At 40.7% G+C, this 19,891-nt stretch overlaps 1 protein-coding gene across 8 annotated transcripts in view; it reads right to left on the bottom strand.

The window, feature by feature from the left end:
* Positions 1-19,645, bottom strand: part of CTBP1 (C-terminal binding protein 1) — a 69,118-nt gene extending 49,473 nt beyond the window's left edge. Inside the window, exons 1-2 of one of the 8 annotated variants that reach the window (XM_080343918.1) lie at positions 18,200-18,215; positions 17,377-17,458 (exon numbers count right to left, since the gene is read on the bottom strand). Coding sequence is in view for 2 of the 8 variants with exons in the window: in XM_080343913.1 (XP_080200039.1) it covers positions 18,200-18,239 (40 nt within the window). In the remaining 6 variants the exon portion in view is untranslated. Of the gene's footprint in view, positions 1-11,974; positions 12,147-17,376; positions 17,618-18,199 lie in introns of those variants that run through there. The other 7 variants (XM_080343913.1, XM_080343912.1, XM_080343916.1 and 4 more) reach the window with 7 other exon arrangements.
* Between the last annotated feature and the right edge of the window lie 246 nt (positions 19,646-19,891).

The raw sequence follows: 19,891 nt of genomic DNA, 5'->3' as shown, positions 1-19,891 counted from the left end.
TCTCTCTGTAAATTGCGTAAAATATTTATCGATGCTAAAAACATCAGTTGAGAAAGTATTCTAGAAAGAATTATTGACTCCATTATTAAGAGTTATAAAATCTTAAGGCAAATGGGTACCCTTCATTCTTCACACACGGGAGATTTCTTAACAGGTTCTCTCTCCAACTGCACATTCTCGGTTTGATTGAGCACTGTATTTTGGAAAATGAATTCACGATTACATTTCTCAGCAAATGAAGTTGGCGGTTTGTGGTTTTATTCTAGCCCTTTTCATGTATGCTTTATCTTAAAAAAAAAATAAACTTGTTACAGTTCCCATGTCCCCCCCAATCTGCAGGCAGAGACATTTACAAAATCTGCCCACGGCGCATATGTGCGTCACACAAATGTCATCTCCCCCTCTCGCAGTGACAGCATCAGACTTTGCAGCCTCGCAGCTTGTGAAAAATGGACAGTTAGAAGAAAAATGGACCCTGGCAACTCCCTTTCAAAACAAAATAAAGATTGACAACTGACTGAGAAACAATTGAAATGGAAACCAGACCAGCGTACTAGAGGTAATAAAGAATTTCCAAAATAAGAAACCTCAGTCTGTGTTTTTTCTACATTTTTTTGAAACTAGGAACAGGAGGGATGTCAGTAGCAGGATAAACAGCAGCGTGCTGAAACGCCTGCAGAAGCATTCTATTTCTAAAAGCACAGAGTCACCAGAAACACTCAAGTGATTTGGAATTTTATCAACCAAAGACAATCAAAGGATCACTGACTTCATGCAAGTAAACTCAATGAAGATCTTAGAATTCATTCTGTTATTCAGAAAACAGGCATGGCAAAGAGAAAGATACTGGAAAGCAAGTCCAACTGCTTCCTGCTGGCTGTAATTTCTGAAAAACTGGGAGGGAATGACAGCTCAGTGCTTGCCCAGTGTGAGACAGCAGCTCTCGGATCGCTTCCAGAAACAGAGACAGCATTATGACTGTTTTCCAGAATGAGATGGGAGAACATCAAGCTGATCCTTGCTCTCGAGATCAAGAAATAACAACAGAGCAACAGGGCTTCATAACAGATTCATCTTCCCTGGTTTATGGGTGTAAAGCAAACCAAACCAGCACAGGCATATCACTGCAAAAAACGAGTGATTATTTCTGCTCCCTAACTTTGGTTACTACCACTCTCTTTTTCTTATTAGGTACTTCGATAGCAAAACTAATTTCAGAGGAAATGGTATCTCTTACAGCGTTTTCTTCAGAGCAATCTCTTCATTCCTTCTACCTCTCCTGAATCAGGAGAGTCAATCCAGGTACAAAAGGAAGACAAAAAAACCCCAAACCCCAAAAAATAAGTGCTGAGAATAGCAGATGAAATCTGTAAAATAACACTGTAGCAGAAATTCCACACCCTCAAGTAGCCCAGGTGAGGGTCATTTATTAGGTCTGCACCCTAAACAGGATTAAAATAAGGTACATAATAGCGAATAAGCTGGAGCTGGTCAAAGAGCTCCATGCTTCAAGAGGCAACTCCACCTGTATGTTCTCATATTTTTTGAAAAATAATTAGCATTATTTCTTATCACGTCTACATCACCACAATACTGTAAAATGTGACCCTCAGAGGCTTTTCTGAGCTGCAACTCAAAGTTAAGAATACCAAGAGCATCCAGGCTTCCCATCAGGATTTTTATCAGAAATTTGCTTTCCAAATGCTTTTAAATGCTCATGACTATAAAACTACCTTGCAGCAAGTTGCAACACATCAACTTTTTGACAAAATATCATTAAGATACCTTTTATTGCATTGCTACCTTGCAGATGACTTGGTTGTTCTCTGACTTCATCCAATGCCTATAACAATCTCACAGTAGCCAAATGTCCTGCAAAGCGAACGGAGTTACAGACAACTGCACAGTTAATAAAAGTTTTGGTTGTTTATTTTCCTTTAAGGATACAAACTTCTTCTAGTGACACTTTGACACCTATGTTTTGATAACATTTCTTTTCATATTTCTTCTACAGGTACTTTCCAGAATGGTTAGATAAGAATACCAAACTTAAGCTGGACTATTTGTTCCTTAAAACACGGTAACTATCTCACGTAAGGATAATTAAACAGCAGCAGTGTCAGAAGTATTTAAAGGACAACACAACTAGTAGCATAATTCTCTCGGTAGACTTGACAAGCAGACTATGGGAGGGCTTCCCAACAGCAGGGAAACCTTTTCTTTCCATGAGTTCTGCACCCAACCTGCAGATAAATGAATTCAAGAAAGAATCTCTTCCAACACTGTGAGGACCACGCAAGTATAGAATCATTTTGGTTGGGAGATCCTCAGGATCATCGAGTCCAACCATAACCTAAACTAACTCTAGCACTAAACCATATCCCTAAAAACCTGGTCTAAATGCCTTCTAAACCCCTCCAGGGATGGTGACTCCACCACTGCCCTGGGCAGTCTGTTCCAATGCCTCACAACCCCTTCTGTGAAGAATTTTTTCCTAATCTCCAATCTAAACCTCCCTGGCACAACTTCAGGTCATTTCCTCTTGTCCATGCTACCTGGGAGAGATTCACTCAAATTATTCGCTTTGTCCTGAATTTTGGGGCCACCATATCACAAAACAATACAACGCAACTGGCAAGCGCTGCGTGAACTTACATTTAGCATCAGTCAGGACAAATGAGTTGTGAGTGCTGCAGCATGGACAACAACCTGGTTAAAGAATTAGAAACATGTAGGCTATGTGGATTACTGAAGATTTAGTTCCAGAGAGAACATGAAAGAAGAAATCAATCTAAGCCAGAAAAGTTACAGTTCTATATGGGGATTAAGTTAATTAGAAGTGTCTTGGATCCACCTCCTGCCCTCAGTGCGGTTCTCCTTGCTGCCTTTCCCGGACCAGGAGTGCAGGGAAGGGTGGGGAGGAAAAAGTCATTTACAACAGCCACAGAAGTGCATCTTGTCTCCAGTTACTCTGACAAGGACACCGAGATGACAAAAGGGTGGGACCTGTTTGTTTTTCACTCTTCTGTGTTAACAGAGAGAATGGAGGGGAAACGGGGAGAGGAGAGAAACGTTTTTATTCGGTGCATATCATGAGATACCGTCCCACAGGAAGAGGCACAGCCCAACACCATCTCACAGCTGCGTCATGGTCGGTAAAAATCTGATCTGCAAGCTGCTGAAAGCAAGACAAAAAGCCCTCATCTTCTGTACTCAACTCTCCTTATTAACCTCAGAGAAAACCACTTGCAAGTAACTACAAGAAAGGTCTGAACAGTTTCAGTAAAAGGGTTTGGCATGAAGCAAACTATTTATTTTTCCACTGAAGTTATTTAAAGACAATACTAAATATGAAACCATAGGGTTTATACCTATAGGGTTTGTTTTCTGGGTTTTTTTCAATTGTCCAGAGGGAATGAGCCATACAGTTGCTGAGTAACACCAGGAAATTCATAAAAGAGGACCAGTGGCACAAAGAATGTATTCCTAATCTGCAGATCTGCTGGTTTTGCACTGAAATTTGTCAAATCCTGCATAGACTTATGCTTTTGAAATTGAACTGTGTGAATCTTAGGGAATAAAGAAAAAGCAGTGCCACAATGGACTCAAATAGGCCAGACAAACTGATTGTTTATCAAATATGTAAAATGAGTAGTATCAATTTAATTTGGTTTTTGCATGGAGAACTATGAGCCAAAGTAAATTAACTCAAATCTTATTTTTATTCTGCATATTCAGTCTGCATAATGCTGTTCAGACAACAGTCTGTAGCTATTGGGAATTGGAACGAGATTAAATCTCACCCTAAAGAACTTGAAAGCAACTATTAATACACTGAAAGCAGACAGTCTGCACCTGGTTATAGCAAGTCTTAAATTAGATACTGAGTTATCTATACTTAAAATAGTATGTATTCAGGTACAGTTTCAAATGTCTATAAATGTGGACAAATGCTCACAGTATAACTGTTCTTCAGGGTGAAGACTTGCAGTAGCACTGTGTGTTCTCCAAGCAGCAGTCGTTGCAGCACAGCATCGTGTCCCCATGAACACGGCTGCAGTCACTACACACAAGTCTATGAGTTCACCTCTGCCAGTATTGAGGCATTTCAGAAGTTGCAAACTCCACTGAAGTCACAAATTATCAGGGAAATTATTTCCCTAATTTCATCAGTACTAATCAAAGCAAACCACCAACCTTTTTCAAGCGGAATTCAGCAAAACTCTACAAGGAAATATTGCACTCTTCAAATAAAAAAGGAAGGGTAACATCAATAAATGCATTAATAAAAAAGAAAATGACTGGTGTGACTTCACATTGTTGAAAAGTGTTAACGTGCCTTCTGGGCTTCAACTAAGATTTGGTGTTAATCTTTGTTTCACTAGTGCTGTTGAGTTATACATATACAAATTTTTATACATAGTACAGTCTTTTTATTACTGTGCACATCACAGAATCACAGAACGTTAGGGATTGGAAGGGATCTCAAAAGATCATCTAGTTCAATATACAGAGTATTTTTTTTTCCTGTTCTAAAAAAAAGTACATTTTCCACTCTTAAGACAGAAGGAAAGATAATTTACGTTGCATTGGAAAGCATGCAAGTATTAATGATGGGGAATGATGAAGAACATAAATGGTTTCCATTTTCACATTCGCAAACAAGTACCTGCAAATTAATGCTAAAAGCAACTGGTCTATAAAGCATCCATGTTTCCATGCCAACTGATCACAGAAATACATATAATTCAACCAAAAAAAAAAAAAAAAAATGAATAACCTACAAAATAAGAAAATAAAAAGAAAGCAGAAGTGCTGGAAATTGAGATCCTGACCATACCCAACTATTTTACAAAAATAGCAAAGAACACAACAAAGGATGCAATTTAAGACGCGAATGGTACACAGCTAATGGAACTTCATCATTACAATACTTGTAAAAGCTGTCATTCTCTAGTCAACAAGAAAAATGGGATACAGAACACCTCTATTAAGAAGGAGGGAACACTCGTACAATAGTAGCAATTCTTACGGAGGTTTCACAGTTGGTAGACACGAAAGCGCAAGTTACTATTGAGTATCTTTCATTAGGATTTTAATTTTTGTCTTTATCTGAGGAGGTCTGGTTGCAAACCCAAGCACATTGAGAATGAACAGATACGTATCTGCACACAAGGAGCTCCAATAACAATATGAACATACAAATCTAATTTAATCAAAATTTTGAATGTGTATAAGCGACTTCAGCTTCACAACTCATAAAAACATGCTACCGCTTTCTGTAGTAAACAACTAAGTTAACATATATGGGCCATACATGTATTCATCTATACATGGGAATAAAAGACTTATTTTAAGCAAGGAAGCTTAGGAATATTAAATAAAAAAGAATGTTCCAGATCTAAATGCAGGCAGTTCCAAGATACTGACATTTACATGCAATAAAACCAGCAGTTCAAGTACTTGTTCTTTAAAACCTAGAGAAATAAATAACTTCCAACTCAAAGGTCCATAAAAACAGTGTTCCAAACAAATAGAAACTGTAGACAGGCCAATAAATTTCTGCTTCTTAGTATGTCTTTATCAAGTAAGCAACACTGCTTTTCTTCCTATTTAGTTCTTGAAAATGTATTAAAAGACATTAGAGGTTTAAAATGGATGAAAAATTACGGGCACAGAACTGGAAGTTGGAAATCCCACGACTAATGCATGTTAGTGCCTTTGCATTTTACTGTTTTACTGCATTTTGCATGAATAGAGAACAGAAAATTGGAAATATCCATCCTTGTACTAATCCTCCAGACCTCATGTTTCTGTGAACAGACAGATCGTGTGACATGGAAAAATGCAGAGTTCACATAAAATGCTTTCCAGGTTCACTTACCAGTTTCAGTCTCTGTAGGGACCTCAATGACATCAGTGGATGAAACAAAATAATTATATGGCTATGTCCCAGCCTTTCCACAGAGCATGAAAGATTGAAGGTTTCACAAGACTGTCTTCCTCTGACAACTGAGAATTCACTAAGAATTGAATGTTTAGATGTGACTGTTGCTTGCTGCTCTTTCAAACAAGCATTGATAATTAAAGCCATATATTTTCTAGGAAAGACACTGCCATTTAAAGGTAAAAGGAAAAAAAAATCTGGTAGAAAAAACCTACACTGAAAACCTCTTAAGACTTTTAAATAATAACAGTGTTTATAGCACAGTCCAAGAAAGCTGTAAATATTTAGCATTTCTGAAATTCTATGTTTCTGCTTACCTTTCCTCAACCGTTATCTCAGTTTGGCCGCAGCTAACTGACCCAGCATTACTGTAGTTTTTGTCAAAGCTAAAAAATTATAATTCATCTGAGTGGAGAGGCCACTACTCTGTTTCCCCCAAAATAAGCCAAGTTGTTACCTAATTTTTGCTCCAAAAGATGCTTGCTTTTTTACAGGTATAGCTGCCTGGACACTATTTAAAGACATTTTTATTAACTATAACCATGGCTTATTTTTGGAGTAGGGCTTATATTTTGAACATCCTGAAAAATCATGCTAGGTCTTCTTTTCAGGGAAACAGGGTATTTCTGCAGAGTTCTTCATGTGTAAAGTAGTACTTTGAAGCAGAACACACTATATCTCTGTTTGGGATCCTCAAAAAAACCCCAAACAATATCTATATCTATCTACACATACACTTAGGACACATTGAATATCCCTAACTGGTAAAACTATATATGCAAAGTTATGCACTTCACAATAACCTTTGCAGTACATAAACTGTTCAGCAACTCTGCAAGTATAAAGATATTAAAATAGATTTTTTCCCCGTCAGAATTCATAACTCATATCAATCCTTACTATTACAAAAATTACCCCTCCTGCAAACAGTAGTGGCAGCTGAAAGCTGCCATGCAGGCACAAAGCAGCCAGTACCCACACAGCCAACCCCGTGCTGCCCTGACAATTTATTCCTGCAATGTTGTGGAAGGAGCAGAAGTGGCAAAGCTGAGTAAGATGAAAGGTCAGTTCAGCTTCTGAGACCTTCACTTCTTTTCATCTATTGTACAACAGTAGAATCTCTTTGACAAACACCTTTTTACTTTTTGAAAGCTTCTGAAAGTTGGTTTTGTAAGAGCTGTATCGCTTCTCTACTGTGTATGAAATCGTCCGTAGAGAACATCAATTTTTCATACAGCATTGCCTTAGGCAAGATCCTAAATGGTAACAGAGCATTAGACTCCATATTATTTAAATATAAACAAGAGAACAATAATGAAATTAAAAGAAAAAAATCACTGTCAACAAAGCAACAAATGCAAGGGCAAACAGCAACAATTTCATGTTCGGCAACACTTCTCCCATAGCATTGGCCAGCACAGGCTGTTTATATAAATGAAAGAAAGAATGCTGCCCTGAACTTGCCCATTATCCCACAGAAAAGGTATTGTGGGAATGTTAACTTTCACCTGGCTGGCTTCCAGATGCAGGCAGGAAAAAACGCCCTTTAAAAATTTTAGCCAACTGAAGAATACTCCTCATTTTTCACATTTTCCAATTATACCAAGTTATGTAGAAACTAACACAGGCCTTGAACTAAATCCATATAAAATGGACATAATATGCTCGACTACTCTGCAAAAGAATGAATCGAGGGGTCTTGCATCCAAACCAAACAGCTAATATCATATTTCACAAAACCACGACAGCTTTCGAGAAAGCCAGGGCATTTCTAGAATAGCAGAAATGTTTGCAGTGTCCGTAAAGGCACTTACTGGATAATGCAAGCAGGAACTAAAAAAAGTGGCGTCCTAATTTCAGCAACGCAGCCTGAAGCCGTGGTGCAGACCTGGATGCCACCTGGAGCCTGCGTTCTGTCAGACAATTAATGAGAGAGAAACACATCTTGCTACGTATCTAATATCCGAATGGACCCCATGACAGCAACTGCAACACAGCAGTTGCCTGCTGGGCAGGGCAACTCTGCGGACTGGAGAAGACCCCAAAACAAACGAGCAAAATTCTTCTGTTTTAAACAGAAGGCATTTTTCTTGCTCTTTTCCATCTGGCACTTCAAGTAGCTCTCTTTACTCAACAGTCGTCTTGAAGTTTTTAATAGTTGTACAATGTGCAAACCCAAACTGAAAGAAATTATCCCCTACTACTTCTCTTCCAAAGTTCAACTGTTAAGTAAAAATAGCTCTACAATCATGTCTCTGCTCCAAGCTTCGTATCTCAGCAGGAGCACGAGCACTCAGTGTATAACATCTCCATATCTCAGTGCACAGTGCATGGAGCTGTAGCCCCATCACTTAACAGCATTTTGCTGGTTTGTTTGCACATGTGTTTTCTTAAGCTAACTGGTGAAATACAACTTCCCAATTCAAATACACAGGAGTGGGTTTTTTTGCTGTTTAAAGAGGAAGAGCTTTAATGCTGTAAAGTACATTTTTAATTTGAAAAAAGCCATTCGATCACAGCAGAACGTTTTGTCCAGTGCAGTGTTTGGTCAAGCCACAAGCTGTTTCTTTTTTACTAAGTGCATTTACCTTAACTCAGTTCACAATGGAAAACACCCTGCCTCCCCAAACCATTTCCCCATGTTAAACAAGACCTACCAAACACATACTCAGAGCACCATTAACAACAGAATCCTACTTTAATTTGATGCCATTTCCAGCAGATCCCAGAGAGCTTTCCCAAGTAACCCGACCGTCACCACCCGCACTGAATGCACAGAGAAATAAAGTGAATTATCCCAGGTCACTCCTGATGCTACTCGCAAGTGTGGGATGACCAACAAGACCACGTGGGACATTCTACCACCATGTAGTACATTTGCCAGCATTGTTGTCTCTGCTCCCTGCTCCTTCAATTCTCCTGTCAACAATCAGACCAAATTTGCCCTCTGAGTCAGACACACTGCACCTCATTTAACTTCAATACTTACATTTTAAGTAAAGTGAAACTTCTTGTACAATCAAATTAAAAAAGAGAAGGACTTCAAGGCGATTTAGTTCTCATATAGGGCATTAATTTCCCAACACAGGTGCTTCAGCACAGTTCCTTCTGCAGAGAGCTACGAATCCCACACAAAGAACTTGTATTTATGCTAAAGTACGCTTGGAAACCAGAACACAAATACGCAATACAAAGGTGTTGCAAAGTACCACATTTTGATTTGGTTTTGCTGATTCCTAAATATCTTAATGCAAATGTGAAATAAGCCTAATTTACACTTGAACAAGAGTTCAGACATGCTTGCACTAGCTTAACTAACTTGATTTAAAATTGGAGTTAATTAAATGTGAGCAATTTCCCAGGTATCATATGGTTTATTCATGGACTGCTTCTTTCACTATGCATTTCTGTGATCAAAGAAATCTTAGATATAACAGATTATGTTATTTACTATTTATAAAAATAATCACTTTCTAATGCTCTTTCTGGAATTAGTCTTCTAAAATGAAAACTAACCTTCACTAATTCTCTTTGAAAATCTGAGAGAGAATTAGATAATTTTTTGAGGCTCTTTTTCTTTCTGCACAAAAAAATGCAATCCTGCCAATACATCTTTAGGGCATTTCAATTGTTGCCAGACTTGTGTAAACCACAGTTTAAAAAAATCTATCATTTCTATAAGATAGCAGCCCCAAGACAGTAAAAAAACCCCTAGACTTTATTTTCAACTTCTTGGGTTGTTGTGGGGTTTGGTTTATTTCTTTATGGGTATAAGAAAACATTTACTATTTATGTATTTGTTAACAGATTGGGTTTTTTTACTCTATTTTTTTAAAACAAAGCCACAAAGCTCAGAGAAATCACTAATAAAATTTAACAAGTCCAGAGGAAAGATGCTAGCAAAGTTATGAAAATAAATGCGAAACTGTAATATTCACAGTACTTCAGGTTCTAAATTAGCAATTCAATGCAGTACACTGTACTTTCTTTATCCACTGGACTAAGAACATAAGATCCATTATTTTGGAGAGTCCTCATAATCCTAGTTCTTCCATCTGAGTGACAGAACTTGTTCCTCAACTACAAGTACTGAGCCAAACTAATCGTTGGGCAAATTTTTAGCAGAAGTGCTATCCTGGAATAACTTTGGCTTAGTATGCAGGATGCAGACAGGATCCTACAGATTTCTAAGCCTATTCCAATTTTCTTCTACATCAACTGGAACCTGAATAACTAATATTGCACAGGATCAAAATCTGCTAGGAAAGGAAGAGTTGTGCCCACAGCTTACTTCAAATTCCTATTTTAAATCCTTTTCTATTGCTTGCTCTAAGGAGAAAGTTCTCACTGCTGAATACATAATGCTAGATTTAAATTTTAGATGGCTGCAGGGTGGTCATGAGATAAATACCAAGTGTATTTGTGTGCCTCTGTATTTACAGTAAGAAGGAAAGTCATCTGGATTCAAGGGTTCAAAACATGAAACCTTCTGAACAAAGACGTGGTAAGAAAGCCTTGAACTGCCAAACACAAACAACACACACCACCAAACCCAAAAGGCAATGTATTGTGAAACTCTTTGAAAACCATACAATACTATGAGAATTAAGTAAACTTAAAACTCCCCTGCAATACTCTCGTCATAGCTAATTTGTGATTTCCTGTACTCTCAGTACCCAGAGCACAATGGAGCCTCTATTGCGAGCCTCCTCCCACAAGCTTTTAAAAAATGCAAGACATGCTTTTTATCTAGACTGACGTGGCCAAAATACATCCAGCTCTGAACAGATAAAAGGTTATTTTCTTAGATGATGCTTTTGCTTGTAAAAAATAAAAATAAAAATCTGCTGTCTGGTTGTGCTGCATTCCCAGTTCACAAAGGATTAAGTTGTGCTTTGGTGGCTAAACTGCTGACCTTGAATCTCATCCAGAATAGATGTAGGAAGCCACTTTAGTTTCAGGATAACAAGAAAAGGTTCCACGTTAAGAACTATCTGCAAATTCAACACAAGTCAAATGGGCTTTTGACAGTCTCACAGAAGCAGAAAAGACAATGAAAATTTGACAGAACCAAGGAATAAACTGACTGCAGTTTTAACTACAAATCCTGATTGAGGGTGCAAGTAGCTGGTTTACAGACACACTGAAAATTGATATTGCATTTTTTTCATCTTAAAGGATGCTGAAAGCTAATGCAAACAAACCAAAATGACCAAGACTTTCCCCACCAAAAAGTGTCAGGAGAAATGAAAGACAGTAACCTTGGCACAAGGCAGTCTAGGAAAGAAGCACAACCAGCAGAGGCTGACTTGTATGTAACACGCTGGAGAGAATTTCGTTGAGAACACAAAATAAAATCTAAAACACCACAGTGGCTTTGGTCAGTATCTTAATGACCTTTCTAAGTCAATAAATAGTACGTTAACACTGGGAACAGTACACACAAAACACTGAGTTACTGAAGATCACTTCTTAGGAATGCCAATTGTATGAACAGGAAAATAAGCATGAGAAAGGTTGTGATACACATTAATACTATTCAGTGGAGCACTAGACACATTAAGATGGTTGGTAGACCACAAATGCAAAAACGCTCATTATCTGGTTGAAAATAAACAGCTCAACGTATCTGGTAGAACACATTAAAGAGAAAAAAAACATTTAAATATCAGTTTAAGAGTTTGGAGACTGGCTTGTGGTTATCTCTACTAAACACTTTTGTCCTGCGTGACTGTGCAAAGACTAAAGCTCTGTACTCAGCGAGAGACAAACTGGCTGCCACCATCTAATGAAACTTGACTCATCTGGGAATTTTGATGAAGTGCTCCACGCCACTGTTTCTGCTAAGCTATACATTTTCTTTATAGGGCTGAGAGTGCCGTGCTGAAAATATGAAAGCAGCAATGGTAATTTTGGACAGTTTGGCTTAAACAGAAGCCTAATTCTGAGAATCCATGTTCAGGTAAAAATCTTACAGAAGCCAACAGCAATTCTGCAATTATGAATTAAAGATACCGGGATGCGCACCAATGGCAAAGATACGACTGTGTGCCAGCCCCCAGTGGCACCTCTCGCTGACTGTCCGTGTGAGTAATAGCTGCCCGAGGCAGCGCTCCCGCCAGCAAACCCTCCTGCAGATCAGCCCAATGGGACTGGCAGCGCTCAGCTCACTACAGCTCCTTTCTGGCTCCTTCTCTCAACTTCTGACTCACCCAGGGGCTACGATGACATTCTGCAGAGTGAAAAAAAAATAAATGCATGTAGTAGAAGATGATGAAAATAACCCACGCTGCTGCTTCTCTCCCGGGTTTCTTCTGTGTTCTGGCTCCCTAGTGCACTGGCTGAGCGTGATGCACGACAGCACCTTGGGCATGTTCAAGGCTTTGCGGCACACAGCGCGTGTTCCTGCCATAGGAAAGGGATACGGCAGCAGGGAGAGCCCGGGAGAGTCGGATTTGCCACTCCTGCTGTCATCAGAAGGCAGACGCAGGCTAATTAATTCCTATTGATCTTGTTTGGAGGGTGGGAGGGACAATCCCCCACATGGCTCTGACATAAGCAGAACAGAAAGCAGGACCACTCTTCTGCTGCCCTTACAACCAGGCTTTTCTAAACCACTACCTACTTGTGTTTAGGCCCTGCTCTGACCATCCAGCCTACATCGCTTTTGCAGAAGACCAGACACATTCAGGCAAACATGCAGAACACTGGACTGCCCAGCACGGTTTCCCAGCTACAGACACCACTTGCTTCTGAAGGTCACGCATCAACCGAGCGCAGAAGGTGGCAAAAGCAACGTTTGCTTTAAAAGGCAGCAAAATAGTTATGCTCTTGTCAGGTTGCGCATTCAGGTTGCATTCATTGTGAGAATGAATTGCAAAGCTCCTAGCACACCCCGCTGGGACAGACCTTATCACAGGGTGTGTCCACATACAACAGCAGAACATGGAATCTGTCAAAAAATATAAGGGCTGTTCAGGAAAAGCATTAGTGCACATCCAACAATCAGAAGTTTGGACTGCAAAAAGGAATTTGGAATTGTGACTCAAGTAAGAAACATTTATCTGCTTCTGTTTCTTTTTTTTTTTTTGCTAAGTTGGCATCAGGGCTCCCCTAAAAAAGACTGAAAGAGAGGAGGGGTAACGTGGCAAGTTCTGGCACACACACAGAGTCAGAAAGCATGAGCGACTTTCATTCCAGACTTATGTAACGGTGGTGACACTACTCGTTGAAAGTGATTTGGGCTCGGGTAAGGGATGTCCACTGGCCTGTAATACAACTATTAAAATAAGCCTTCAGATACCTAACATAAAGCAAAATTATGTAATCATATTACCTCATGTTTTAATACTGGAGCTACAAAGCTTTCGTATGTCACAGAAATAAAAAGCTTTATACTAAAAAACCTCCCAGCTTTCAACAACTTTGAATGACTGTCCCCAGCCCCAAGGGCAGTTTTTTTCTGACTTCTGTAGACAATCCCTTCTGGCTTCCTACACTGCACAAAGGATCCTCCAAAAACCCCTTGAAAAAGGCAGGTATAATAAAAGATGAAAATGCAGAGCTAAGCAATGGTCACCCAAAATAAAGACCAACATGAAACACACTATAGCAGTAACAATGTTTAGTTTAAAAGGAAAAAAAAAAACCACAAACCCAAGACAATGTCAATTTCCAATTTCGTTGATTAGACACAAACTAGATAATTAGTAAACAGAATAATAATATAGGAAACATGATATGTTTGTGATGAAATGACAAAAATATTTCACAGAAGAGACAAGTTAATTTATAATCATCTCCCTCAAAAATTAAATGGTTATGCTATGGCAAATAAAAACATGCTACGTTTTGCGCATCAAAAAAAATTAACCTGTTCATCTAATATAGAGATATTTTCCAGATGTTTCTTTCGAGTGATTTCTTTTTATTTGGAATACAAATTTACCTTGTGAGCTTTTCTTAATTGTTATTACTTAACTTTTTTTCTTTTTAAAGGCACTGCCTGTTGCAGCACCCACAGAGGCAGAGCCCTCGGTCTGGGTGGCCATCCCTCTGCCAGCTCCTGTCCCACATCTGGGGTGTGACAGAGGCTCAACGCACCCCAAACGCTAACTGTCCCCAACATGAGCCCCAAACGCTCCCTGCCCGGGCTGTGATATCACCTACAAGGCAGCACAAACTAGACCAACCCAGGGACTGTCTCGTGTTCCTTGAGGAACTGGATAGGTCTCTGATTGGGTTTAAAAACAATTTGAAGTTTTCACTCATTTCAACCACCAAACCAAAGCTGAGCATCAAAGGACGGAGCCCAAGAAGCAGTTAAAAAAGCCTAATCCAGGAACTCACTGAACCATTTTTCACACCATAAACAATTTCTGAAACACTTACTCCTCTTCCCCCTCCCCACAACACAACCACATAAGGTCGCACATCAATTTCAGGCAATGCATTCATGCTACCAGATTCCCAAAACATTTCTGAGCACACTAATCTTTTGGGGAGATGGGCTGAGGATTCCTGTGCCTCACAAAAGATCGTGTCGTAATCACAGCTCAGAGATCCTATAACGCCCACCAGAACTGGAAATGCTGCTGCTATGTTTCTCCAGTCTTCCCAGAGGAATGCTGGTGAGGGAGCAAAGGCTGATATTTCAGCAGGAAATGTTAATTTTAGATTTATCTGCAATGCACATTTGCTATCTTTTCCTGATCAAAACGTAGATTAAGATGAATCATCATCTTTGCTCTCAAGGCTGTAGGGGAGAAAGAGACCCCAAAACACAGCTGGAACTTCCCTCTTCCCAAACAGTAAATCCGCTGCTACACTGTCTGGTAGAGAGAAAGCACGTGCTGCAGAGCAGCTAAGGCTAAAGGGCTATGTACTACAACTTTTATCCTCACCTTAAGTTTTAGGACATGCATTAAACGTGTAACTCCATCTCCACTCTCTCACTAAATAAATAATTATGGGGCCAGAAGGTCAGGGAGCCCCAGACGAGGCTGCTCTGCTGCTCTCCTGCCAACTGCTCAGGGATTTGAAAGCTTGACACATGCTGGAGAGTATCACCTCATCAATGCTCCCCGCTGGCTCGGGAGGCAAAAACCTGAATATTACTCTAAAAGTCAGGTCTCTAACACAAAAGTAGCCAACTTCTCCAGATAAGCTTCAGGAAACCCTAGTTATTAGCAATTCATCACAGCTAAGAAAAGACGAAATGGCAACAAGCAATTGTAGTGCAAAACATTTGCGTGGTTTCAGTGTTATATTTCACATAAGCAAATTAGAGATCATGTTGCTTCTCAGCATCTTTACTTAACAGCCATTTAAATCTGTGCCTTGCCATACACTTAGCCCTGTTTAAACTACTTTCTTGTAAAATAAGTTGGGTTTTGGTTTTGTTTTTTTTTTTTAAATTCTTATGGTATTCATGTAAACAGATAGTTCAGGATAATGTCAACTTTCTCCCCAAAAGAGACAAGCCAGTTTAGTCACCGATCAGCAGTAGATGTTCTTCGCTAAGGAGGGACTGATCCTACATTTAAAAACGTTGGCAAGCGTGCTGCTGTATTTGTATAATAACACTTCACAGTATCCAGCCCAATCCTAATCTCTCGGATCACGCTCCTGGCTAAGTACTGCGACCGCTCTGTTTACATTGTAAATAAAACAATAACTCTTAGAAACAGAGAGATTAGTAAACTGAAGCACTGCACATTTTTAACAAAGGGCACATGCCGTTTATCTTTATGATACAGAAGGACGGGTTAAGAGCTAACCAAACTGACAAACGTAAGGACACTTGCAATTTGTTTTGTCACGCTATCAGGAACTCCACATTATGATAAAGCATCACAGAAGATACAATATTTACAATGATGAGCTTTTTTACAGGTCGTATACTGCATGCTCAAAAGCTGCATGCTCCAGCTAATCCTTATTACATGACAACACCGAACTGAAAAATTCAAAGGTGACTGTAGTAGTTTCATTACAAAATAGCAGTTTCATTGACTAAACTCTTCTACTGAGTGTGACTACAGCAATTCTCAGGATAATTACTATTTTTTTTACCAATTCAGTAATAAAATAACACATAACTTGATGGAGAAATACTGGATCTATGTTATGGGGGGGTTTACAGAAAGACAGAGAACACATCACTGACCCCACACCAATTTATGCCCTCGATGCCACAAAATAAAAAGAGAAACTCCATTCATATCCCAAGTACTATTTTACATGAACAATGACAAAAATGAGAGAATAGTTCAAATCTCCTGATTTCTCTTTTCTGTTTATGAATTGCAGCCACCCCAAAACCACCAATTTCTTGTTCAGAACAAAAAAATTTGGCAGGTTGGAGGCAGCGGGTTCTTTATTTCATTTTGGTTTGAAATACACCAGTAAAATCGAAATGGACAAAATATGCTGTTACTACCTTACTCTCGGGAAGGCTGACATAATAATAAACCAAAGGGGATATTATTTGTCAAACATTAAGGAACTCCAATACTGAAACCTTGCTGCCTTTGGAGGTCAATAAAGAGCAACGTTATAAAATATCGTACTAAAGTTAGCTGTTTGGGCTGCTAATTTTACATGCCTGCTTCACCAACGCACAGCTAAAAATAGATAAAACAGATAAGAACACAGAACAAAGAGATGCACTGGACAATTATCTTCCTACTACTGTGAGCCTTTGAACCCTTTTTATTTATAAAGGATATAGACTCTTAAAATGGGATTTCAGCTAAAATGAATGAAATATAGATTTTATTTTTCTTAGTATCTTCTTGTTCCCCTCCTAGTGGGGTTAAATAATGAGATTTAAAATATTTTAATAAGGGCACCAGGCTACTTGCCAAGGGGCTCGAATGCTAATAAATAAGAATATTTACATCTTCTAAGACCCAGGAGAAGGAATCAGTGTGATGCACTTGAAACACATATGTACATCACCAATGTGATAATTTTAATGCACTGGGAAAAAAGTACACATTCACTTTAGTTTATTAGGCCTCATTATTTCCAATGAGGCTAAAGGGATAATTATCTTTAGCTGTTCCATCATGGCCTAAAAGCAAACATTCTTCCTCGTAAGCACAACAGTTATTAAAATATAAAGTGATGTTAAATTTAAGCTACAACAGGTGAAATTCTTAAAATCACTGCTGGTAACAGTGTTTTCTACCACTATTCTGTCCAGATCGGTACAACTGAAATCCTGACTTTCAAATTTAATTTTTTAGAGGAAGACAAAGCAGCACAGCAGACTGACTCATAACTACATGGTAAACAGGCTCATTCTCTGCTTTGTAGCCTTATTTCGGTATCATTTGCTTACAAAATGATAATGTTTATAAACACAATCGACATTCTGTCTCCTTATGTCTGGTGGAAGAAAGGAAATTAAAAAAAAAAATTACCTTCAGATTAGCATGATAATTTATGCCAAGCAGTTCTGGAGGCATATCTGTAACATCACCCCACGCGTATTATTCATGCTACCTTAAAAAATAGCAGCAATCCATAAACGCGTTTGCTAGCACAATATTTAAGATAAAATAAAGGAAAAAAAGGAAAAGAGAAATTTACAAAGAACCTTACCTCTCAGACACATAACCCGTCCACACATTCAGCAAAATCATTTCAACAACCAGGCCCTTAAGCACTTTTTTACAGCAATAAAACGCTGCTTTTAAACTTCCTGTTTATTGAAATATTAGCACAGCTTTTTTTGGTTGTTGTTTGGGGTTTTTTTCTTCCCTCCATGGCACTTCACCAGCGTCTCCCCGCAGTTCAACGCCAGGGCACTGCTCACCCCAAGGGCGAACGGGACCGGGGGAAAAAGAGCAAAAAAACCCGAAAAAAACCAAAACCCACCCCAAATTAATATTCTGAGTTCAGTTTTAGCGCCGTTTCACTTTTTTTTTTTTTTTAATTTAAAAATGATTGTACCCTCAGCCGAATTCTAATCCTCCGACTGCGCTTTTAATTTTTATTCCTCTTTATTTATTTCTATTTATTTATTCGCCTCCCCCAGCAGCTCCCGGGCAAAGTTTCGCCGCCAGGGCAGCGCGGGGGCTGCGCGGAGGGGCCGCTGCCGGGCACACAAAGCGCGCCGGGGGCCGATCGCGCCCCCCTCCCCCTCGCACACACCCCCCACCCGCCTCTTCCCTCCCCTCACCGCCCCCCCCCCGGTCCCCACCGCCGCGACCAGGCCGGCGCGGCGCGACGCGAGGCGGTTACCTAGAGGCAAGCCCTTGTTTAGTAAGTGAGAACTTCCCATTGAAACGCTCCGGCCGGGCCCGCCGCTGGGAGGAGGAGGAGGAGGAGGAGGAGGAGGAGGAGGAGGCCGGGAGAAGGGGCTCGGCCGCTCCGCGACGGCGAGGCTGGCGGGCCGCGCTCCAGCCGCCGCGGCATATGGCGGCCGCTCCGTGGGCGCCCCTGAACTGAGGCGCCTGGGCGCGCGCCCGCGCGCATGCCCGCCCCGCGCGTCCCCCCCTCCGCCCGCCGCGCGCACGCGCGCCTCCGCTGGGCGGGGAGCGCGTAAAGGAGGGGGCGGCGGCCGCCGCCGCCTCTTTCTCCGCCGCGCCCCGACTCGATCTGCTGGTTCTAGGAAAGGCAGGGAAAGGGAGGAAGAGAGCGGGGCGGGCGGAAGCGGGCCCACGAGCACCGAAAGCTGAAGCTGATTTTAAGGGCTTGGTGTACCCGGGTTTGTTTCGTTTAAAACTTCAGCGAAGTTAAGGGCACATGTGTGCGACACCCTCCCAAAAGCACCAGTGCTTCTGGTGTTCCATTATTGTGTGTGATTCAGCTCAGGCTTTCCCCCCTTATAGATGAACAGGGATGAAAAAGGAAGAAAAGGGAGAGAGAGAGAAAAAAAAAGAAAGAAAAGGAAGAAAAGGGAGAGAGAAAAAGAAAGGAAGAAAAGGGAGAGAGAGAAAGAAAAGGAAGAAAAGGGAGAGAGAGAAAGAAAAGGGAGAGAGAGAAAGAAAACGAAAGGAAGAAAAGGGAGAGAGAGAAAGAAAAAGAAAGGAAGAAAAGGGAGAGAGAAAGAAAAAAAAAGGAAGAAAAGGGAGAGAGAGAAAGAAAAAGAAAGGAAGAAAAGGGAGAGAGAGAAAGAAAAAGGAAGAAAAGGGAGAGAAAGAAAAAGAAAGGAAGAAAAGGGAGAGAAAGAAAAAGAAAGGAAGAAAAGAGAGAAAGAAAAAAAAAGGAAGAAAAGGGAGAGAGAGAGAAAAAAAGAAAGAAAAAAAAGAAAGAGAAAGAAAGGAAGAAAGGGGAGAGAGAAAGAGAAAGAAAGGAAAAAAGAAAGAATGAACACTCTAGTTTTGCTTCTAGTGAGTGTAGTGGAGCTGTAGTGCCTCCTGTGTCACTCAGTGGCCAACAGGGATGAGTTTAAAGAAACATAAAGCAGCAAATCAGCTAAACACCAATATTCTTCTGCATCGGGGATGTTCTTGCCAACTCCCATCAAGCCCAAAGCGCTGGGCAATCATAGCTGGACCCTCCTCACCCTCAGTCCCTCAATGAAAAAGCACCGATTTATTAATGTCAGCTGCCGCTGTCCCGCAGCACAGCGCCCCTGGGTGTCCCCATCCGCAGCTCACGTCCCCGTCCCCGCACGGCGGGTCCCCGGGACGCAACGCTGGGACCCACTCCCTTGGGAAGCCCCACGGGCAACAAAAAGGGCCAATACTGTTGGCGGCACCAAATTAATCACAATTTGTATCATGCTTAAGGCTGCTGGAACCAACAGACGCCTTTTCGGTGACAAGAAAGGCCGGGAAGCAGCGGCTGTGCTGAAGCGCCGAGGTCAGCGGTCACGGGGGTCCCCCCCACAGCCCGCCATTGGCCTCCCCGCCGAAGCAGCGGTGGCGGCGGCGGACGACAACCAAAGTCATGGCGGCGCCCCCCGCGGCCGGCTGGCTCAGCTGATGG

Source organism: Nesoenas mayeri (genome assembly GCF_963082525.1).
Source record: "Nesoenas mayeri genome assembly, chromosome: 4".
Taxonomy (NCBI): Eukaryota; Metazoa; Chordata; class Aves; order Columbiformes; family Columbidae; genus Nesoenas; species Nesoenas mayeri.
The sequence above is the reverse complement of the archived record's forward strand: the minus strand, read 5'-3'. Positions and strand labels throughout refer to the sequence as shown.